This window comes from Lingula anatina, chromosome 3, assembly GCF_051362555.1.
Source record: "Lingula anatina isolate TDL-2025a chromosome 3, LinAna3.0, whole genome shotgun sequence".
NCBI lineage: Eukaryota > Metazoa > Brachiopoda > Lingulata > Lingulida > Lingulidae > Lingula > Lingula anatina.
The window spans coordinates 29759643-29784751 of NC_141769.1; the positions used below are offsets into that span (position 1 = coordinate 29759643).

A 25109-nucleotide genomic window follows, 5' to 3' on the forward strand; every position below is an offset into this window, starting at 1 on the left:
ATTATCGGGTGACTGGAAAAATCGTTAGTAGTTATTAGTGGTATTTCTTCATTTCGGAGGAGATATACAATTTATAACACTAAATATGCTAGCAGAGCAAAAGATTTCCTCCTACACTGTGGGCGCTGCAAAGCTGACAGTCTGGACTATAATGAACGATAAAAGATGCAATAAACTGTGACATGTACAAAATGCAATTTACTGTAACAAACATTTAGAAAATATAAAGACAAAGAATGGTAATTTCTAACTTATATAAACTGTTACATATTTCAAGGTTCAATAACTTCAAAAGTATACAAGCTTTAAAATTTAAATTTCGCACACAATTTTATTGCACTGTCGTGCGTCAACCCTGAAAGTGTTTTTAAAATTAAAGTTTTTTAAAGTTTCATTAATTAAAATTATTAAAGTGAAGCATTTTTAATATTATCATCAAGTAAACAACATATTGACAGGTGCCGTTACTGCCAGACACTGGCACTTGTCAGAAGCTACATAAGCCGCCATGGCACTTTATGCTTAAGATTTCAATTTTTTCGGTGTGCCTAGCTAAACCAAGAGAGGAAGAGTCGTTAAATTTTCAGCATTTATTAAAAACGTCATCTTCCTCAAATGTCTCCAATTTCATCGCAATATTTTCAAAACTGTTTCTGGTTTTATTACTCTTTTCAGCCATCATTTTTCTATGTCGGCTGCAGGTGCTAATAGGGAGTATGGAATAGGACCACAAAGCTTTTTGTTGGGCAAAGCTACTCCACCGCCTCTATCCGTCACCCATACCTATGGATGGTTCTTGAAACAAGGAAGCGAAAAAAACTGTGTAAAAATGCTACAATGGTTGCTCCTATTAGTCTCAACTGTCGCATCAGGATCAACGACTTCACTGACTAAGGTCTTTTATTTGCAGCAAATTATATTATTGCCATTTCCAGATCGACTGAAATTGAGATGATTTTTTTTTTTTTTTTTTTTTTTTTTTTGTATACTGTATGTTTTAAGGACAGTTTTTACGCTATCTGTAATTATTTTTTCTGTTGAACATGTGAAATTTGTTCTGGTTATAGAACTGAAGCTTTGATAAACTGAAAAGATACTTTCAAACAATGTGTTCCGGAATGAATAAGTTCATATGTATTTCATTACAACTGGTTAATACCACCATGATGGTTTCACTTATATGTTAAAGAGGGATCTTTATTCTTCCACGAGTTAACTTCATTGAAATCCTTATCTCTAATCCTCCATGATTCACCGTGACTTGTAAAAAGTAGAACAAATAGATACGGAAGCAGGGCTGTATGTGTTGCTATGGTCCTCTCTACTAGACTCGACTGAGAAATATCGTCAATCCCATGCATAAATTCTTGCTGGACCTCGATGATTTGATACCAGATGGAATCAAATTATTTCTACCCCGGATAAATCCTTATGCCTTCACACATCTGGCAACTCCAAGTCTTTACTTCATACAGGTAGGTCTTCCGTCTCCACGCATTTCAGATGACAGTGGCAAAAGCTTATTGCTCACTCGATCATGACTGCAAATGGATAGAAAAGGCGCTTTAGGCAGTGGTCATCTCACAAGCAGCCAGGACCTCTGCTTAGAGCGTCATTTCTACATATATATAAATTTCATCAAGTTCGCAATGAAGGTTTTTTCACATGAACATCTCGATAAAATTCGATTTTGAGATGAGTTTGACCACAATTAATTTGCATACTACAGTCTTATTGCTTGTAATGTTTGTAAAGCTCTTATTTCTGTTGCAGATTGAAGGTATTCATCAGATTCGCAGGGAAGGCTTTGTATATATGAATACCTCGCTCAAGTTTGATTTCCGAATGTTTCAGCTTCGACGAATTTGTTTACCGTGCTAAGATCCTTGATATGCACTTTGAGCACGCGACACATTTGCCTTGCAGAATTCTCTGTCAGCCCCCAAATCAGTAGTTCTTTAATTGGCTCATATCGTTTGGACGAGAAAGACATTAACACAGGATTTGCAAAATCAGTTAATGCCATTTGACTAATGCAATGCACAAAAGGGACGCCAACCCATTTTATTTCATTCTAACGCAATAGACAGATGAAAAGTGTGTAGACTTCTGGAATTAATAGAGTAGTACATGTATGTACGTATACGTATCATGGTTTTTTATACATTTTACCAGAAGGATCTGTTTGATGAAACTATTATGTTCCTGATAGATCAATAGGAGCCATTAACCCGATTATTTGTTGGATCTTCCGTCGCTTCTTGAAAAAGGTAACCATAGCTTGTGCCAATGCAGTAACCCCTTTCATCATGTTTGCAATGTATAATTAATGCTGGTAAAACAACACTTAAATAGAGAGAATGATGTCATGTTTTATTAATAAACCTTAATGGAGTTTTATTGTTCTATGTTAGGTTTATCAATTGGAACACCTTAGTATTAAATTGATTTGCTTGCTTATCCCCAATAAAAATAAACGATATTGTTACGACCATTGATCAAGACACTTCCTTTCTTCTGTCCTGTTTTCAGCATTGGCAGCCATTGAGTTTACGGACTGCAAACAGAGAGGGATATATATATATATATATATATATATATATATATATATATATATATATATATATATTCGGCAAAAATACTATGGTATAGTCTACCTATACTAGCATTAACAACGTAGTGTTTACACATCTTCCATTTCATTCAGGTCATTCAATAGGCAAGACAATCTATTTCGACGGCTTAGCAAATAGCACGGATGGATTTTCAAATAAAATACGTCTCTGCGCAACTTGGATTGCTGTCATCTTAACAATTTCTGCGTGTAACAGATACATATAGAAACTCTTGTGACGATATGTATTACTCGGCAAAAATATAACCATTGATAATGACAGCATTTCCAATGGCTAGTGAAATTTATGAACTTGACAATTCCAATTTTCCAGTCTTAACAACCTACACTAATGAAGAATATGCACTCCGTACCAACGGGACAGATCTTAATTGCACGGAAATCTTGTACGATATCTCAATGACAAATGCCCGTCTATGTGAGGCAACAGGAAATTGGTTGATTTGTCTTTCTTTTCGCTTACGTCTAATAGGCCGCCCAGTGGTGTACGTGTTGGGGTTATTAGCAAATGCGTGTGCCATTTGCGTGCTCAACAGGCCTTCCTTACGCAAGAACACTACATGCATATTCCTTATTGGAGTCGCAGTGGCGGACATGTTCATTTTGGTCAACGGATTCTTCCACTGGGCTGAGTATGAACTAAGCGATAGTCACATTTTGTCGGCTAATCTTTACATTTGCAAATCATCTTTATTTATACTTTATACTGCCCCCGAAATAAGTGCACTCTTATTAGTGATAATGAGTGCAGAGAGATTAATGAAAATCAGATACCCACATCGTTGGTCACCATATTCGAATCCTCGTACTGCGAAGAAAGTCGTTCTACTCGTTAGTGGTGTGACTATTGCGATTAACGGTCATATTTTCTTTGCCGATGTGTACTTTTCTATTTGCGGTTTTGACATTTGCTGGAATACCTATCACGACAGCGTGGATTTACTTGTCAACCATACTGACGGCGTGACATACTTCTTTGCATACGTCAACAGATGGATCTCACTTGCTTTATACTGGATTGTGCCTCTTCTTAGCCTTCCTGTTATTAACGGATTTATCATAAGGTCAATACGAAAAAGAGAGAAAAAACTAAAATACATTCGTCACTGCAATAATAAACCGAGCCATTCTCAAGGACAAATAACCAAAATGTTACTACTTGTGACTTTTGCATTTTTGATCATGGTATCAGGTTTGAATTTCATTCAAATAGGAATAGTAAATATAAGTGATATTGATGATATTGATGCACGTGCGACATACACCGTTGTCTATTCTATTTTTATTTTATTATTCTACCTGAACCATGCCTCAAATTTCTTTCTGTATTGTCTTAGCGGACATCGTTACCGCCAGGAACTAAAAGATACAATAAGAATTGTTCTAGGACGATTTGGCTGTCAACGCAAAACCGCCATTCCGGCAAACACAGGGGATAATGGTCATTTGAATCACATAGCACAGGAACAATCTAGCTCCAGATTCGAAGACAGCAATGACGAAAGTTTTGATCCAGGTGTTTTTGAACCCAGCAAGTTGGTCAGATACGGGAGCAGTCGGACTCAGACCAGTGCTCTTGATAACGTCAAGACGAAGGATTGTACTGGTGTAATACAAAGTTTAAGTATGTTGCAGGTTACTGCTGACTGCTCCCCAGCTGATGACGCTGAAACATTAGAAAACGTGTCATCCACACATATGTAATATAACGCTCATAATGCTACGGGCCTGATGCTTAACATGGATTTTTAACATGAGCATACTGTGCTCAATATTCTTGTGTAATCCCATTTTCAACATGACATTGTAGTTTAAACTATGATGTGTCCTCACAAGGGCACAGTAGCAACCAGCTGTTTTAACAAAAAAGGATGACGACTGTTCGTATAAGGTCCATACTTCACAATACATACTCTGTAAGCAACTCATAGAAATATAATAAATTCCATTTAACACCAAATCAGCGGTCATCGCGTTTGTTCTGGAATCAGACCACGTGGATTTTCATAGATGGCTATACCTCCGTAAACGTTAAAAAAACATGGACAAAGACTGGGTTCCCACACTTAGATCGATCCATCTAGATCGATCTAACTCCCTGGGGGTTCACGCTAAATTGCTATCAGCTCAAGAGGCTTAAATGTCTGTCACGCCTACCTAATCAGCTAGGGGTAAAGATAATTACCCTAACAGTTTTATTAGGCGTGGCAGACGTTTAAGTCGGTTCGTTTGATAGCAATTTAGTGAAACTCCCGAGGGAGATAGATCGATCCAAATATCTGTGGGAATGGTCCCTAACTTTGAATGCTGGTATGGATCCATTTACCATGAGTATGTATGTATGTGGGAATTAAGCCATTTACCCCAGGAAAGCCCCTTTTTTTTTGCCAAGCGAACATTCAATTAAATGGGTTTATTAATCTGTAAATGTAACTTATACTAATTAATGTATTATAACTTAAAACAGAAAATAGAAATAGATGAAAAAAATGGCGGAATCACATACGCCACACACCTTTGAAGGCCATTAATATTAGCCAATCTTCATGGAATTAACGCCATTGCAGATCAATTCAGCAGTTGTGAGTTTTTTCTAACATAAATTCTAAGGGCGTCTGAGGGTATAAAATATTCATTCCTTTTAGCAATAAGTGGTTTATTGTATGTACTTAAGTACACAAAAAATTTACGACAAAGATCATCACGCCCGCTTTGTAAATTAACTGATATTGCCGTTTGTAGGCTCCGGTTAGGCATGTGATAAAGCAGTAGGTAAACTTATGTTAATCTGAGCATTGCTTTTTAGTTAACTGTTCCCAGGGAAGTTCTATCGCACCTGACCCTACTCTCTCGATTAAGTCACCCCTTTATCACTGTGCACACTGGTCGCATGGCGTAGTCTTACATGTACATGTATGTCAAGCTCTTAACTATGAACACAAACACTGAAATAAGGCATAATTTGCCCTTAAAGCATCAGTCGCTCTTATCAATTGTCTCTCACGAAGCATAACTTTGCTATTAATTGCGATATTTCATCAACTGTTTTGACAAATATAGTTGACAAAATGTATGAACATAATATGTACCGTTATTGACGTTCTATCGAAAGTAGTTGTAGATAACTAATGCATTTTTAATGAAGTTGCCATGAAGTTGCGAGTTTCAATCTGTTATCAAAATGCTATGGAGTGATTTTCTGTGCTAAGTGAACGTTTAATACATGCCACTGTAGTGCCTCAAACATGTAATCAAGAGAAAATTAAAAGCGATAACGTGTGCAACATCAGAAATAACATAACCTATATAGATAATGCTTAAGAAGGACAGCAACCAAATATCAAGAAAAGCTTAAAATTATCAAATCATTATCTATAACAGAACCATTCACTCATCAGTTCATGGGCAATCATTGAAGCTGTTTCTTGGGAAACCGTTCAACAATTTGAAAAAGATACATATATCCATTTAAAGAAAACAGAAGAAATACAATGAAAAAGCGTTAAAATTTTCTTTTCTGAGAAAGAGAAGATGTGTAACAATTTCTATTACCTCATACTTGTGTTTTACAGGAAATAACAACAATGGAATAAAATCGGCAAATTCTTTTGATTTTCAGTCAGAGATTGATAGAAGGTGCCCATACAGATACCGAAGAATGTGTTAACAGTGTTGCGATAAAAGCATTCCTATTTCTGTTCACAACCGGGCCAAGATAAATTAAACACAATCAGATTGAAAATTGCCAGATTGCTAATTGAACATATGCTTTTAATTTTGCAGTACGCCACTGGGCGGGGGCTATGTGATCTGGTCGTCATATGGCGTCATTTAGACTTTTTACGGATTTGACTTAGTATAGTTATGAGCTGCCTGTTGACATTAAGTATGAATTGTGAGTGGGAAGATTTACACTTGAATGACGAGAATTCTATATATGAACTCAATATACCAGTACATCCTGTAAAGACCGTGTGAACACCCAAGCTGTTAACAACTAGCTGCCAGACCAACACCCACGCTTACGTCCGCCGCGGAGGAAAAATCTCGACACTTGGCGTAAAATAAGGGGGAGGGGGAGACATGGTTCAGAAATAATGGCAGACTAGCGATAACGTTTTTCAAGCTGACAGAATTTTTCCACGGATATTTTCTGACTGTTTTCTCCTGAGTTATGTGTACTGTAGAGCAGTAGAAATCCTTCTGTTTTGCATTATAATGCGTTAACTTTATATTACACAAAAATCCTAGCGCGTTTTATATGACGCGTTTCATATGACGTTACGCATTTCCAACAGTCTCGTTTTAGGCTATCTCGAATAATATCCCTTCCAAAATATGATTATCTGTCCCCATTACAATCTAAACCAAATAGGTACCGTATATTAACACGCCAGTTAACAAGATCCTTAATAGCATCTTCAGATTCAGTTAAAGTTCGAGGTACCCACATTCCCGTTGTTTAAACTTGGATGGATCTGGGATGTTTATGTTGAGGGGGTCATGAATCGGGACACGTATAAGACCCCATTTCCAGAGATTAGATCGATCTACTTTAGATCGACCTAACTCCCTGGGGGTTCACGCTAAATAGCTGTCAGCCGAGCGGACACGAAAGTAAATTACCCCCTTACAGCTTGTAGTAGGCGGGACGGACATTTAAGCCGGATTATCTGACAGTAATCTTGTGAGACTCCCCGCGGGGATAGATCGATCTAAAAGCTCTGGGAATACAGCCTAAGACAGCAGGTCCCTTGGATTGCATACAACTCTAAATACTGACAATCACTCAATATACGGGATGCAACATGGAATTTAGTCAGTAGTTATTTAATTGGCCGGTATGGTTTGCATGATAAGAACATTAACGCGAGATTGGCCAAATAAATCAATCTCATTTGACTGTGGCAATGCACAAATGGAAAGGACAATTTATTTACACACATCAGAGTATCAGTTGTAATTGTACATTTGACCAATGATAACCAGAAGCTAGCACTGCGGATACAAACATTTACCATACTTGCAGCTGGGAGTGCATAGGAGGTTACACAGGTGCAGATAAGTATAACACGTTTTGCATCGCTTTGCACCACTTGCCTGCTTGCATACGAACACACACACACAAAAAAAGGAAAACTGAAAGCACTTGGGGAACGGAATTCTCCACTAATCGGTCTCTAGATAATGATTTATTGCATTTACATTGGAAATGAAGACGGTTGCAGATGTAGTGTAACTACCGTTGCGGCGCGGGTTATTCTATTCCAACCATAAGCTAAGAGTGGTTCGATAATGTATAAATATTAGCGTTATAAAAGTAACATATAAAAACCCAATATTCCTGTTAAATACATTAAATGGGAGCCGTATATCTTCAGGTGCTTGTTTGGGTTTCTGCGGCATCCCGATAAATAGAAGGTTATCACAACTACTGCAGCAATAACGACTTTTAAAATCGTGGTCATAATTGATGCTGGCAAATCATCACTTCGAAAAAGAGAATAATGTTGTTTTCTCATAACAACTTAATGATGTTTTGTCATCCTCCTTTGGTTAATCAACTAACACAATGTTGCATGCATAAACATTTATTAGTATATTGTGCATGTTATTTTTACATATTGATACAGATTAGTAATAATTGATTGGCTTGCTTTCCCCTTTGACAAGGAATAAATTGTACAGTTCCACCCTCCCCAGTACTGCTGATATATACATGAAGAGATTTTATCAAAAAGTGTTACGAATGAAACGCTTAGTTTTCGTGTAAAAATTCATTACCTAAAGTGTCTATAATTTCCCTGAATAATTCATTTCACACGTGGTATTATAGGCTTTTTTAATGAGTTGGGAACATGTTCCAGTAGAAGGCACTACTGCATGTCTTGGCAATTTGTGAAGCATCATTACCATTAAGGTTTACCATATAGCAAATTCACCAAAAACAGCCACTCTATGGTTTTTTGGCGGTTGCCTTCATTAATTCTATCGATTGGGGAGCTAGCACTTAAAGGCACATTGCTTGATAGTTTGCGTAATAGTGGAGGGTATTTAACAATTGAAAAGCATTCTATCACATCGATGTGACATTTTCGAATCATTTAGTTGCCAATTACCACAAGCACAGAAGCGCTTAATGGTCTTGAACAAAATATGTAGTCTTTAGAATATTGATGAAACTGTAAAATTGATGATGGACTGAAGACAGGAAAATAACTTTTACCGGTATATTTCCCGCGGGAACTTCACCTTTCCAAGTCTACAGTGCACAGGTAACACGTACAGGTCATATCAAATACCAGTTTTCTATACTGTAACCCAGTGTTTCTTTTTATGTCAATTCAAGGAAGGTAGCCTATACTTAGAGACGGAAAAATTCTTTCCACTAACATGATGACAACCCTCTTTCTAAAAAAACATCGTGTGGCGTCAACAAATGATGCTACGATTTCTGATATCCGGATGATTGTGCGAGGGTGGAATGTTAATACCGATTCAGTTTAATGCCAAAAAAAGTGTCATTTTGGTGATGTTATATCTCGGAGTATTTTATCATTTTATTAAAGGCAAATGTCCGTTTGAACCCATTGTTTCTTATTTTGTCATTTGCAAGAGATGGAAGTAGATGCACTTGGAAAATGAATTTTTTCTACTCATGTAGCCTTTAGGGGACAAACGTCAATCTCTCTTTCTAAAAAATCTCTGTCGTGGGGCGTCATCAAATGATGCTTTGATTTTTTGATTTCCCTTCGATGTGCAAGGGTTGAACGTCAATACCAATGCAACTCAATAACAATATATGTCTCCTCAAGTTTACCATGATGTTTATTTAAACGTTAATAAGTGACATTGTCGTCACCAGAAATTCAATTTTCAAAATACTTAAGCGAACACCTACGGCTTACACTAATGTCAAGTAGAACAATAACAAATGAAGCCACCAACATATTGCCAATCAGTGAGTTTTTGTTGAGACACCACAAGGGATAAAGACACTAAATTGTAATCGAAGTTAATTAGTCTCAGGAACTATTCAAAACCATCTGTTCGTTTCAGTTTGACATGTGCTATTTCACTTTAAATCAGATTTTGAAAACAGTCACAAATTGGAGAGCTCGAGAATGAACAACCATGTTCACATACACTGGTACTGGACTAGCAAAAGGCTTTGATGATAATACAATGATTGCAACAGATTCGACACAGAACAATTTTTATTTTAAGTGCACTGAATAGGGCTGTGCTTGTGTTAGCTCCGTCAGCACGAAACCAACGGAGATAAACAAAGTGGTATGTAAAAATCACTTCTATTTCATTAATTTGTGCGGGCTTGCTCCTCATTGTTGATTAGAATTTCCCCACATCATTGCTCACTATTATTGTTATTGAATATCAGCATGGCTTCATTAGCTAAAATTTAGTTTACAGAGAGTTTAAATTGTCATTTAGCAGACAAGGAGAAATGTCTTATTAATCTGCTTGAGTGAACGATGATACTGATATGACTTCACAGGATACAGATACATCACTATGCTTTTATGCCTTGTTTTCATCATTATACTTAAAGGAATACGATGCGCTTTAGACCTTTATGCAGCAAAAATGGAATTTCCCTGGAAACTGTTTGCCTTTCAGAAAATTGTTCCGCTCAGGTGTAGCAGACCAAATTCGTGTCTACCAGGCTGCCAAGATTAAACATGATAGACAATCTTACATTATTGTATGATCACTTTTAGGCCACAGAATACCACAAAAAGGGTCTCAAACCATTTTTTGATATTCTAAACTGTGACCAATTCTATAACTATCCTATGGTATTGCCAAACCTATAGGCACCTTAATCCCATAGTGTAGTCCGGATTGAAAGTATACAAGGGACTGCTGTTGTTGAATAGCCACTTCAATATCTGTCTCCAGGTGAGGATGGACTGCGTGCTTCAGCATTTCAAAGTTATTTCTGGACGCTGCTTCCAAGTTCATGTTTGCTCTTTATGGACGATGTTGATCACTGCATTTTGCGTACATGCGTCTCACAGGGGAAAAACAAAATAGAGCTAACGCTAATTTAATGCGTCAAATCTGAAGGAAATATATCTGGTAGATACAAATATATATGTAAGTATATCCGTCTACACATCTACCATTTCAGGTCATTCAATATGGGAGACAAATGACGAAATAACAGACTATTTCAACGGCTCAGCAAATGGCACGGATAGAATGTTTAAAAGAAGACGCAGTCAGCAGTTGAATTACCGTGATCTGGACAAACTTGCATGTGACAAATATATGTAGATTTAGAAGCTTGGTGCAGATATTCATCGTCGTTGGTAAACAGCAGTAACGATGGCAGGTGAAGTTTATCAAAATGACAGTGCCCATTTTCCGTTCTTAAGAACAGACAGTAATGAACAATATGTACTCCGTACCAACGGGTCAGATCTTAATTGCACGGAAATCTTGTACGATCATTCAATGACAAATGCCCGTCTGTGTGAAGCAACAGGAAATTGGCTGATTTGTCTTTCATTTCGCTTGCGTTTGATAGGCCGCCCTGTGGTGTACGTGTTGGGGTTACTGGCGAATACGTGTGCAATGTGTGTGCTCAATAGACCTTCCTTACGCAAGAACACTACATGCATATTTCTTATTGGAGTTGCAGTGGCAGACATGTTCGTATTGGTCATCGGATTCGTCTTCTGGGTCGAGTATGAACTAAGCGATAGTCATGCCATGTCGGCTAATCCTTACGTATGTAAATTAACTTTATTTACAGTTTATACTGCCCCCGAAATAAGTGCACTCTTACTAGTGATAATGAGTGCAGAGAGATTAATGAAAATCAGGTTTCCGCATCGTTGGTCACAAAATTCCAATCCTCGATCTGCGAAAATAGCAATTCTACTCGTTAGTGGTGTGGCCATTGCGATTAACGGTCATATTTTCTTTGCCGATATGTACTTTTCTATTTGCGGTTTTGACATTTGCTGGAATACCTATCACGACAGCGTGGACTTACTTGTCAACCATACTGACGGCGTGACGTACTTCTTTGCATACGTCAACAGATGGATCTCACTTGCTTTGTACTGGATTGTGCCACTTCTTAGCCTTCCTATTATCAATGGGTTTATAATATGGTCAATACGAAAAAGAGAGAAACAACTTAAACATATGCGTAACTGTAATAATAATAAATCCGGCCATTCTCAAGGACAAATAACCAAAATGTTACTACTTGTGACATTTGCATTTTTGATCATGGTTTCAGGGTTGAATTTTATTCAAAGCGGAATTATAAACATTAGTGAACTAAATGATGTTGATGCAATGGCAACATATAACATTTTCTATTCTATCTTTATTTTATTATTCTACCTGAACCATGCCTCAAATTTCTTTCTGTATTGCCTGAGCGCACAGCGTTACCGCCAAGAACTAAAAGATACAATAAGACTTGTTCTAGGACGATTCGGCTGTCAACGCAAAACCGCCATTCCGGCAAACACGGGGGATCAGGGCCATTTGAATAGCATAGCACAGGAACACTTAAGTTCTAGATTTGAAACCAGCAATGACGGAAGTTTTTCCCCAGATGTGTTTGAACCCGACTTGGTCAGATACGGGAGTACTCGCACTCAGACGAGTGCTCTTGATAACGGCAGTACGAAGTATTCTACGAGCGTCGTACAAATTTTAAGTATGTCACAGGTTACCGCCGACTGCTCCACAGCTGATGATGCTGATGCATCTGAAAACGTGTTCTCTACGCACATGTAATATTACCCTCTTTGTTCTACGGGACTTCAGCTTCACACATATTCTTAACATGAGAAGTGCTCAATATTCTCGTGTGATCCTATTTGCCTTCATACATCACTTATTCTAAAACAGTTTGATTGCAGTTAAACGCTGTGTATAAATGAAAACCACTTGTGCATGGGACAGCATTAACGTAACTTTCGATTTTCTATGTCTGGAAATGACGTTGGCGTTGTCAGAAGCATCCATTTTGTGCATATAACGAAATGGAGATTTTTCTCATTTTGTGCTCTGTCAAAATGTTGTCATAGTCGTTCGTTTAATATCAGTTTATTATTATTATTATCTTAATAAAAATGCGCTACACATACGCATCAGTGTAAAATGCATGGGTTAAGTACAATAAGAATTCCTAAAGTTGGTGATGTAAACTAAATAAGAAAGCCTTGCAAACATTATGAAAACCAAACTTGACTTTATTATTCTAAGACATGTCGAATATATTAAAGCATTGTTCAAAGAATATTAAATGGTGGCTTGTTACATATTCACTCAAATACTGTTGAAATGAAAATGCTTTAACTATAATAATTAGATGTCCTTTTATATTATCTACCTCAGTACGTCTATGACAAATTTGTGGATCTCCGTCTGATGGTCACTTTTAGCCCTTACCCTCATTCTTTGAGCTTTTCCTCTTGCTCACCATACGGTACATTACATTTTTACATCATTATTATAACCTCTTTCCTAGCCTATGATGTATCCTACCCAATCCTATCCTACATTGCCCCCTCCCCTATCCTATCCTACCCTATATCCTACATTGTACCCTACCGTACCTTACCGTACCCTATCCTATTCTACTCCTATCTTATCAAATCCTTACCACTGATCATGCTTTCACTCTCAGGCCACTTTCATTCTCTCTCCCAACTACCAGACGCGGCACGGAAGGATCCAGAATCACCGTAGATCGGATCACGCTACCGGTTTCCAAAGTGTGTACATGTATTAGTACGCGCCATGAAATATCAGAAGCAGCACCCTCTTGCCTGGTTTAAGCGTGCCGCGTCTGATAGTTGGGTTGGCCTGACTCTCGCCACTGACTTAGCCAAGGTTGTTATTGGGCTAATGTGGCGAAACAGAGGAGGAAAGGATGGTCCTTTTTGGGAAGTAATAGATGACCCTTTGTCGGCAGCAATCTCCAGACTTTGCCCAAACAATCCGCAATGACGCGTTGTTGATTGAATTTTTTTTACCTTTATTTCAGGGCCGTAGCCTGAGCAAAATGCCAGGGGGGGCAGTAAGCGGACAAGAGGGGGCGAAGCCCCCGAGGGGGGAGGGTGTGGGAGGGGATGTCCCCCTCCCACGGTGTGGAAATTTTTTAAAAACTGTATGTATAATACTGCATTCTGGTGCATTTTAACTGTTATTTATTGGTCAATCAGTAGTCAGAAATTGTGGGTTCATTTTGCCATAAGTACAGTCATTTTTTCAACAAAACACGCCAATTGGCCTGGGGGATAGCTCCCTCAGGGAGGATGAGCTTTTTGGCAAGAACAGAGTTGGCTAAAAAAAGTACACCTTTGTAAACAGATTGTTGAATGATTGTCTAGTGGCCATGAGTGCCTTTTCTCACAGAATTGATACCAACTTTGCAATTATTTTTTTTACCTTTGCGATTATTTTTTTTGCACCCCAATTTCCAGGGGGGGGGGGGCTGTCCCCCCCCCCTGCCCCCCCGGAGGCTACGGCCCTGTATTTAGTATCTTTTAACAGTTTCTTTTGACACTTTCAAGACATGTAATAAAAGACAATTTTAGAAGACTTCAGTTCTCTGAGGGAATCGAAAACAGGGAGGTTGGCCGCTTCGCAAAATTCATCAGTTTCAGAACATGTTGTCACTGCACCTAGCTACCCTGATCCTTCATCGGCAGTACATGGACAAGCAGCACTTTTGACGGCCCCCCTATTCCGCAAAAGGTCAAATTCTTGCACATGTCCTATGGTTGACGAACCACTTTATTTTTCTTCGTCCATGGGTCCCTAAATACTTACGGCTCTTTCCCAGTGACATTATCGGTCAACGTAAATCCGTGGGGACTCTTGCTGAATGCAATCAGTTAACAAATTATCACGCCACCTCTTGTTTCCATGTGTACACGCATAATAACCAGCTTTTCTACGCAACGCCAGGAGGAGGCGTGTCATTCAGTTAATCTGATTGCATTCAGCGAGGGTTCAGCGAGACGTCGGCGTATTTTTCTCATGACTATACGTTTTTTTACACACTTAAGGTAACCGTAAAATGTATTCTGTGTAACTTGATATTGAGTGGTTTTATTCAAGTGGACCATCCTACGGTGAGTTTCAGAGAATTAGGATTGACAGGTATCTGTGTGTTCGTGTTGGAACCTCTAGAGGGTAGGTATGGAGTATTTTACCACTTTTTGATTGATGGAGAAAGAAATGAAGAAAGTTTGGCTGACATTTCTATTATTGTTATTGCAACCACCACCACCACCACCACCACCACTACTACTACTACTTGTAAATAGCACCAATGAAACTTTCAAAAGAAACATGTTTCTATGCAGCCAGCAATTGAATTACCGTCGTCTGGGCGAAGTAACATTTGACACACACACACACACACACACACACATATATATATAATATATATATATATATGTGTGTGTGTGTGTGTGTGTGTGTGTGTGTGTGTTGATATTTAATAAGCTTGGTGCTGATATTCGTCATCATTAGTAAACAGAAGTAACGAAGTTTATCAAAATGACAGTGCCTACATTCCAGTCTTAAGAACAGACACTAATAGCTCCTTACCGACGGGTCAGATCTTAATTGCACGGAAATCTTGTCATTCAATGACAAATGCCCGTCTGTGTGAAGCAACAGGAAATTGGCTGATTTGTCTTTCATTTCGCTTGCGTTTGATAGGCCGCCCAGTGGTGTAAGTGATGGGATTACTAGCGAATGCGTGTGCCATTTGCGTGCTCAACAGACCTTCCTTACGCAAGAACACTACATGTATATTTCTCATTATTTATATATACTCGCATAATAATAAAAGCTACTGTTATTAACAATAAAAGCTACCGTCGTATTTAAGTTTTTATTTTATTTCTGTGGAACCGTGTATAAATCGACTATTCTTTCAATAATAATTTGTACTGTTAGAATATACAGTAATTGATTAGTCATGATCAGATATAAATGGCAATACAATTGAGGGTTAAGAGTTCAGCGACAAGAAATCTATATAAACATTTCGTGTGGAGATACAGTGTAAATTTTAAGAGGCGTATCTAACTTATTTGAAACGTTTTGAGAGTGATAGATGGAAGTTTGCAAAATGTTTGTTTTTGCTTAGCTTCTTGGGAAGTGGATAGCGGTTTTATGTTCACATGTTTTGCAGTTTTTTCCACAGTCTGTCTGTAAGCAAAATCTAGCAAAGAAAGAAAATTTTCTGAAGCTTAGACCGCCCACCTCCCCCACGCCACTTTATTTATGTTAAACGGATACCTATAATTATAACCATTATTATTACTGTTAATATTATTATTATTATATTTCCCCGATGCCATGAAATGCACATTTTACTTCCACTTTTAGAACAAGTACAGCCATGTATGACTTCAATCTAACGAGCCTCTGCTGATTAGTTTTCGCATCCACGAGTAGGCATCTTTCCCAAATACAGTAATCATTGAGAATAATTTTAGTATAGCTTTGCAATGATCTATCTATTCCCGGTGGCAAGACCTACCTACTTCTTCCTGCTCTACGCAAAGCACTAATTTATCAAAGAAGCAGGGATAGATGGAATGCTGAGTAACCCCGAGACAGGCTATATAGGCTACATGTCATGTATATATATATATATATATTATGTTATTCAATATATATTTATCAGATAGATATTATTTATATTTTCATTTTTATAGCTGAATAATGATAAAAGCTACAGATATTGTATTTTAGCATTTATTTATTTATTTATTTATTTATTTATTTATTTATTTTGATTCTTTGGGCGCGGGGTGACAATTTCCTTTAGTAATAAAATTCTGCAAATATTTATGTGAATATTTGTCTTGAATATCCTCTCATTCGTCTGTGCCTTTAGAATATAATGAAGAAATAGTGATACTCACAAACATGCATTTGCTTCTACTCCATATAATAATGCGACCTTGGGCCTGCACCACACAATGTTGCGACTACGCCCAACCGTGTCCAACTGCCAAATGGGAAGACACTTTGCCCTACGATGAGCAACATATTGTTATGCAAATTACATATGGCTTATTCAGGTGGGGGTTGTTCAGGGGCGGATCCATGATTATTTGAGGGTGGGGTCCGCGGATGCGGATTTAGAGTGGGGGGGGGTCAGGGGGGTCCTGACCCCTCCTTCATATTCTGATAACATCACCCTCTTGAAATTAGTGTTTTCACTGGCTGATCTATATATCTTAGCCGTTCCAAATGTCGTCGTTCGCCCTATAAAATACCACAATTTTTCTGGTCCCTTCAGCGGGCCCCGGACCCCACACAAGGGGGGGGGGGGGGGGGGGGGGGGGGCTCGCATCCGCGGACCACACCTTCAAAAATCCAGGATCCGCCCCTTCTAAAAAAGGGCTCAATCTTAATTAGTGGCTCGTTCAGCTTAAAAAAAGGTTTTTGAACTACCCCCTTTTCAAATTTCTGGTCGTTAATTAAATCTTATTTTCCTCCGGTCCGCACAGCAGAAAATATCTCTTAAATGTCGTTTTTCGGGTTATAATGAATCGAAACCCTGTGGTAATTTTTACTTTTTCGAAACACGTTTTACTGTCGTCTTAGAAATAAGACCACCTCTGTGATTATGCCGAACGCACTTAAAACTGCCATACTGAAAGAAAAAGAGGAATAAATAGATAGCTGGACTAATAATCGAGTAATTAGGGGCCTAATAATAATAATAATAATAATAATAATAATAATAATAATAATAATAATTATAAAAATAATAATAATAATGATTTTGAAATTGTATCATTAACGAATATTACAAAATGTCCATACATGTGCATAAGCTGAAATTAGCTTATTGGTGTAGGTAGAATGGGGGGGGGGACTACTGTCACCTCCCTTCTACACTGACCTAGCTTTTACGACTTTAAAAAACTCTACAGCATTGTTCATATTTAATTTGATGGTGACAAAAAAACACTGATGTAATACTAGTATTTGTCTTGTTGAATGCACTGAACAATGACGAAGCGGATCCCTTCTTTTTATTTTCAAAAAGAATACGACATTTACGACAACCGTTACTAGGTAATATATCTACATGCCTGTCGCGAGGCTGACGTTCTTGAAAGTGGTGTTTTCCATGGTGGGTTTAATGTATAGCTAACAATGAGCGGGTGCATATTACCGCCTTCACCTAGCTGGTACTGCAGCAGAATAAGTGACAACAACGAGGCGGGGATATTTATATATGGTGCTAGAAACAGCCTCCATCTCCTGGACGCTAATGTTCGACCCCCTCGGTTTGTTGGAGACATTCAGCACGCGCACGGGGACCGAGTTACAGGACTGTCCCTGTGCAAGCACGCGGGCCTGAGACACCTCTGCTGCAGTGGTGGGGACGATGGCAAGGTGAAGATATGGAGTTTGGAATCCAAGGCTTGCTTGCACGAGCACCGTTTACACGATAAAGTAAGTTGATACCTCTAGCTCAAGACGTCTCAATTTTTGTGCCTTACAAGTTTCATTCTACAGGGGTAATATAAGACCCCATAACACCCAGTGATACAAAATCTTGGCGCTATAGATATCCACATCCTGGGAAAATTTGCCTGTCCTCCATCGCATATTGTAGTATATCTTGTGCAATACCCCCCCCCCCCCCATCACACACACATGCATAGACATACTGTGCATATACATGTAATACATGTACATGTACAGGCCCATAGCCAGCAATTTCAAAGGGGGGGTTCCTTTATTGAAAAAGTGGACCTTTTACCATATAATCCCCATGTACCTAGGTCAAATTTTACCCAGAGTGGACCTTTTTCCAGCAAAAAGGGGGGTTCTTTCGAACCCCCCCAACCCCCCCCCCCCCCCCCTGGCTACAGGCCTGATGTATATCTAATACTGTACTTTAATTTACAAGCAATAAAAATATGTACTACCATGTTCTTATCTTCATAACTTCAGAACAAAGTGACGTGTGTGGACTGGTCAGTGGTGAAGGATGACCTGGTTATCAGTGGAGATGACAGAGGGGGCCTGGTTTGCTGGAACTACACCTCTGGGTATCATAAGAGGTTCACACCAGAGGGCAGCATAATCTATTGTCTAACTGCTTCACCACATGATTCAAGACATGTAGCTGCAGGGTGAGTGGAGCATTTGAGGGGCTTTTGCATGGCACATTATCACTGCATGCATGCATGGCCATTGCTGCATGGTACATATGTAAACAAAGTTCATTGAAAGTTACATGTAACCTCTGCAGCAATAGTGCATTAGAATTTCCTTTAAGGAAGACAATTGTTGAGAACAACTCGACACGTACATCATTTTAACTTTTTATAAGCATTTTTCATTCGAGTTCTTGTATAATAAAAAAGTGACTAAAGACAGTGGGTACATTATCAGGGCTTGAGTACTGAAAATAAAAATTTTGTTACCAAAATCAATCATCTTATTGCATTAATATACTGTAAGTCCCTTTATGTTCATTTTAGCTACAAAAGTGGTCTAATTCTGCTGGTAGATATCTCTCAGAATGGAGCCATACTACACAGACTGCGAGGTCATGATGACGAGGTCCATTGTGTTGTGTGGAGTCCTTCTCTTGGGGAAGAGGTGGGAGAGAACTGGAGGAAAAATGAAACAGAAAATGGTAGGTCTAAGCTTAACTAGGGGTATGAATATCTATGCCCATTGCTCAAGATAAATTAATTGTTGCTTGTCTATTACTGATTTTGTCAAATATAGATGCTGACCCCCCCCCCCCCACACACACACACACACACTTACAAAATGAATAAGTAAATAAATGAATAATTGCAATAACTCACCAGTAAGTGTTTCATATCACCTTAAACCACATCATTTACTCCAAACTCTGTAAACTATCCTCTGATATCAGGGGCCTCTAAAATAGTATACAAAAAATAAAGTATAGGCGATACAATAATGTTGCATCAGACTACTGGCTAACCCTGTGATCAAATTGTACTATAATCCACATCACTATAAATCATTATAATCCTGATACTAGATCTCTCTCATTTAGTCAACTCTAATACAATGTAATATAATATAATATAATATAATATAATATAATATAATATAATATAATATAATATAATATATTTCCAGGGGACACCAGCGATGCAGACCCCCCTACAGACCAAGGCTGTTTGCTGGCGTCTGGCAGTCGAGACAGGACAATACGGCTTTGGAGCACCACCGGGGGGCGACAGGTGAGCCTGTTGAGGCTACCGTCCAGTCATGGTCAGCGCAGAGACAAAGGCGAAGACTGGGGCAGGACGAGGGTGTGGCTGGCCATATATTGGCCGAAGTGCTGGCCACTGCAGCTGGTATCTAGCACTCAGAGGTGGGTAAACTGTATGTGGATTAAAGTGAATTTTGATTTTTCTTTAATGAAAATCGAATAGCATACCATTAAATTACATCAAGAATGATTCTTGATTACATTGAATTCATGTGAAACTTGACTCCCACTTTATTTTTATTATTATTTGCATGAGGAAAAAAAAAACAATATGAATAATTCAAATGAGATTTTTGTTTTCACAGTGGCGACCTGCTCCACTGGACACCTTTTAGTGCTCAGAAACAAAAATGGCAGCCACTGAACCATAAGGAGGCTGGAGGACACAACCGTATTGTGTTTAATATCTGCTGTGGTGGAGTGGATATGGATACTCTTTGTACAATATCCATGGATAGACAGGTCTGTGGGATCTCATCTTATTGGATTCTGTAAGATTTTAAATGCCATTTATCATTTTAAAGACAACACTATCAAATAATGGGTTGAGTTAAGATGTGTGTTGTAAAAAGGTAATGTTTTTTTATATAAAATTTCCAAAGGGTAAAGTACATTCACTGAAAATAATTTTTGTTCAGGCTCAGATTTGATAGTTCACTGGCACATGTTAAAAGATTCGAGAATCATTGTTCACATTATTGAAGTCAACAATCATGATTTTATCTGGTTGTTTCCTGGTCTCAGTTGAATAGAGCAAAATATTTCACTGGCAATGGTGAAAGAGGTATATAATGAATTAAATTTGTTTTCAGATTGTTGTGTGGTCGTTAAGAGACCTATGTTCTGTACAGAGTATCCCCACTTTAGGGGGCTTTGCCTACAATATTGCTGCCTCCCCAGTGGATCCAAGTAAGTGCAAGGAGAAGCCAGGCTGAATAATTCCACTCTTAAAAATTACATTGTAGAAAATTAAGATTGCATTTTCCATCAGTACTATTCAATACAACAGACATATTGAGTCAGGTTTATGTTTTATATTTTTTCTCATTTTGAGAGATTTTGACTTTGTTATTGGATTATAATATACAGGATAGGTAGAAAAACTGAGGCTTATTGATGAATTCTGCATGTATTCCCAGTAACAGGCATGTGTTGTGTTTTAGGTCGCGTTGCTATTGGAGTTGGAGACCAAATGATACGAGTGTGGAACACTGGTAACCCTGGCAACCCGTACGACTACCTGTTACTGTGGCAGGGGATAAGAGGGAAAGTTACTGCTGTAAGTATATGTAAAACATGGTTCTAGACTTGGTGTATAAGAAACTATTCTGTGCCAAATTGCTATTTTTATTTTGCTATTCTTATTGGTATTGCCTCGCTCTTCAGTAATTCTGTTGAAATTTGATGTAGTCTCCACCCAATAAAAAGGAAAAACTGAAAGAAAAAAATAGAATGAAAAAGCTAGTGAAATATAGACTCATTCATTTGTATCTTTATACAGCAAAAATCATGTCTCATTATTATTTTGTCTTTACTTGAATTATTTTTCTGTTTTTATTTCTTTCTTATTTGCTGGCCAATGCTTGTCGAATTTATTAAGAATGTGTTGCTAAGTGATCATATTATGTTTCTCCCTCTCCAGCTGAGTTGGCACCCAGACAGGGAGGGGGTTCTAGCATATGGCACTGATGATGGCAGAGTAGGCATATATGATGTCTTGTCTAATAGGTATGATTTAGATTTTAGTTCTAGAATTTTCATCAGACATGAAATTGGGTTTTATTTAGATTTTAAGGTATGAATAGGGTATTAATGAATCTCCATGTCATGATGTATATTTAAGTTGTTGTTTTATATTTTTGTTCCATTTTTGTCAACTATGTCAAGAATCAAGGCACACAAAACTGAAAAGTAATCAATAAATCATACATTTATGCAATATTTTCTAGAGAAAAGACGCACCAACTTTCAGATTGTTTAATTTTAAAGTGTTACAAATGTAGTGTGGATGACAATTCTCAATCTATTAATTTTTAGTGTATTCAGTTCTCTGTTCCTTTTGCAGAGGTATAACAATAACCAGCATATGCAGTTTGATTTTTCTTTTGGTCATTTTCCATAATTAATATGCATTTTCCCCCCCTCCACTCAGGCCTCCTCTAGTGTCTAATACATACCACAAGAAGACAGTTTATGTGGTCACATGGGGACCTGCAGTTCAGCAAACAGGTATGGGCAGAGTTTGTGATATGAAGTGATCTTAAACCTGGTCCGGTTTGCCTTTGGTATTTGAAGTGAATAAGTTTTTGTTTTGAATGAGATGTTGGTTTAAGTAGAGCATTAAATTTAATATTGGTCCGTGCACTTTCTGGCACACATGATGTTCCAAGATATAAAAGAAAGAAATCTTGTACTCGATGTTACAAATGAGGTTAATTACATCCAGTTCATGAAGTAATGTGAATCAGATCAAGCAATCATTTTGTCAATATTTTTCTAGATCCTATCAAAGTGTTCCATGCAGTGCACAGTGTAGGTGACGGTGTGATATTACAACACGACCCCTATAAGCTGGATACCCCTGCCCTGCAACTGAATGATGAAATAGCAAGGGTGAATGGAGAGAGGGTAAAAGGATCAGCACTTTATGTGATACAGTAGCTGAAAGTTTGTAGACAAAGATCAGACTAAAAATACGGTCCTTGCTTGTAAACAAAATAAAGAAGTAAAGGTATTTTAAATATGTCTCAAGACAATAGAGTATGATAAATGAATAAATTGGTTAATCAATTAACTAAATGAAATTTACTTTTCCACGGATGGCTTTTATTAGGGGGATTTGCCACACTGGAGTGATTAAATGTCTCTCACATTCTGTAAAATTTAGACAATATTGTGCAATTAGTTCATTGCAAAATACGGTATGTCATATTTAGTTTGATTAAAAATTTTAATGAAACTAACGGTTTTGCTACCATAATGGCTGTGTCCACCTAAACATGGTAAAAATTAATCTTAAAGAAGATCCAATTCCTTTCAGAAATTTCCAATTCGCAGTGAAATAAGTTGGAAGTCGGACTTTTCTGTGGTTGCCATTGGGAATGATGATGGGTGAATATATAAGCCAAATATAATGTTAGGCAATAATGTCAGTCTTTGCTCATTTACAGAAAAGGTTTCAGTCATTTTAAGATAAAGCTCATTATTGATTTCAGAAACCCTTATCAATATTGGTGGTATAAAAAGTGTAACAGTAGGTATTTTATTCTGCAGTTAAAGTCAGAGGTTGTTATATTTTGGTAATGTCGATCTATATGTCGCATGTATGATATATGGAAGTTCAGCAGTGGAGTTTAGAATCTATTTTAGAATCTATAAAAGCAAAAATTTAAATATTTTTTTAAAAGATTTCTTGGGGCTGTTCATAATAAGATTAGGATTTCTGGTGGTATGATCTTCTATGTGCTACACACCAGGTCAGTGGAAGTGTACCAGACCTCCTCACTGAAGCTGTTATGTACAGTCCAAGTACACAAAAAGCTGATCAACTGTGTCCGGTGGCATCCCCAGCACGTGGGTACCACCAGCAGCCCCTCCCCCTACAGACACTGGCTGGCTTGTGGCTCCAATGAGTCCGTGATTCATGTCTGCGATCTCGGGAATATTTTAGGTAATTGATATTACTTTATGATACTGATAAGAAATATGTTTCTTGTCAAAGATTATTGATTAAGTATTACTGTCATATTTATGGGCACATTTTAGATAAGCGCGCTCTTTAATTAAGTTTTCATTTATTTAAAAAAACTGCCAGTTCAAATTGGTGTAATTAATTTTAGCTTAATATATGTTATTATTGTAATTTGCTTGTTGTACGTTAACTGATTAAATAGAATAGGTGAACTGATTTTATTGCGTGATATTTTATCATACTCTATAAAAGACAAGATCTAATTCTAATACTTTGCATGTTTATAGAAAGCACAGAGGATCCACCACCTGCTCCAGTGTGTATAACTGATAGTTTCTGCCAGTTAGAGGACCACAGCGGTCGAATCACTGGACTGTCATGGAGTCTTCACACAGACGCCATGTTGGTGTCAGCTTCATATGATGGAACTGCAAAGGTGAAACTGAAACCGATATACTTTTATTGGAATAAAAGAAAACTTGTTGAAAAATGTTATGTAAATAAAAATATCTCTTAATTGAAGTTATATTTACTAAAGCAAATAGCTTGTTGTTTGTCTTTAATTTATATTTAGTAAAAAGTGAAGAACTTTTACTTGCTTAAGATAAACTTAGTCTGCCAGGATGATTTTGGTTATTATTTTATTCACAGTATTACCAGTTTTAAAAGACAAACAATCGATTTTATCAGATTACATTTTTGTCCATTTTTGATGCCAGGTGTGGAATGTCCTGAAGAGGGAGCCAGTGGCATGTTACACAGGTCACAATGGTCGTCTGCTCACTGTGCTGTGGAGCAGTGTGGACTGTGATGTCATATTTAGTGGAGGGGATGACTTTGCCGTCCACCAGTGGAAACTGTCTGAGTGGAAAGGGCATGAAGATAAAGGTGAAGTAACTATGCCATGTGATCAATTGAAAGAAAATTAAAATTGTGTGTGTAGATATGTAAATAAATGTTCAACATGGTTAAGTTTTTTGTGCATATACATAACTGCAGTAAAGCTGAAGGTTTTTGAAAATTGTTTTACTATCTAGACCTTCTGCCTAAAAAATGTGAAATTCATTTCTTTTTTATCATTGTCATATAGCTACATGTTTATTGCCTTACTGTAAGCTTCTATAAGTAAAACACCACCATGCAGTGTTTTCCTCCTTTGCTCCATAGGAGGGCCTCAGAAAAGAAAGAAATATAAAAGCAAAGGTAGAAATCATCACAGCAGCCAGAACCATAGAGCAGAATTCTCTGATTCTCCGAGGGAACCTTCTTCCTGTAATACTCAAAATGAACTTGCCACACAGGATACCAATGTGCCTAAGTCACATTCTGTAGATGTTTCTGAAGTGGAAGAGCTACAAAAGATGTTAGATGAGAAGAGAAAACTTCTAGAAGAGCAACAACGAGTGGAGGAAGGGAGTAATGGTATGATGGAGGCAGTTTTTCTGAGTTTAGTTTAGATGTGAATTCTATTTCTGGTA

The 25109-nt window shown here is 37.8% G+C and overlaps 1 protein-coding gene and 1 long non-coding RNA gene across 2 annotated transcripts in view; both read left to right on the forward strand.

Moving 5' to 3' along the window:
- The first annotated feature begins 506 nt into the window (after window positions 1–506).
- On the forward strand, window positions 507–4595 carry LOC106178732 (uncharacterized). The gene is made up of 3 exons (XR_001239974.3): window positions 507–1475; window positions 1774–2270; window positions 2708–4595. It is a non-coding gene; the product is annotated as an uncharacterized LOC106178732 (long non-coding RNA).
- Window positions 4596–17751: 13156 nt separating this feature from the next.
- LOC106157166 (uncharacterized) overlaps window positions 17752–25109 on the forward strand; it is a 52942-nt gene continuing 45584 nt past the window's right edge. The window contains exons 1-15 of the mRNA XM_087008105.1: window positions 17752–18127; window positions 18632–18813; window positions 19165–19322; window positions 19805–20042; window positions 20246–20402; window positions 20753–20849; window positions 21104–21219; window positions 21583–21668; window positions 22093–22169; window positions 22441–22568; window positions 22981–23051; window positions 23417–23610; window positions 23919–24067; window positions 24351–24519; window positions 24799–25053. Coding sequence (XP_086864231.1) covers window positions 17825–18127; window positions 18632–18813; window positions 19165–19322; window positions 19805–20042; window positions 20246–20402; window positions 20753–20849; window positions 21104–21219; window positions 21583–21668; window positions 22093–22169; window positions 22441–22568; window positions 22981–23051; window positions 23417–23610; window positions 23919–24067; window positions 24351–24519; window positions 24799–25053 — 2380 coding nt within the window. The 5' untranslated portion in view covers window positions 17752–17824. The remainder of the gene's footprint in view (window positions 18128–18631; window positions 18814–19164; window positions 19323–19804; window positions 20043–20245; window positions 20403–20752; window positions 20850–21103; window positions 21220–21582; window positions 21669–22092; window positions 22170–22440; window positions 22569–22980; window positions 23052–23416; window positions 23611–23918; window positions 24068–24350; window positions 24520–24798; window positions 25054–25109) is intronic.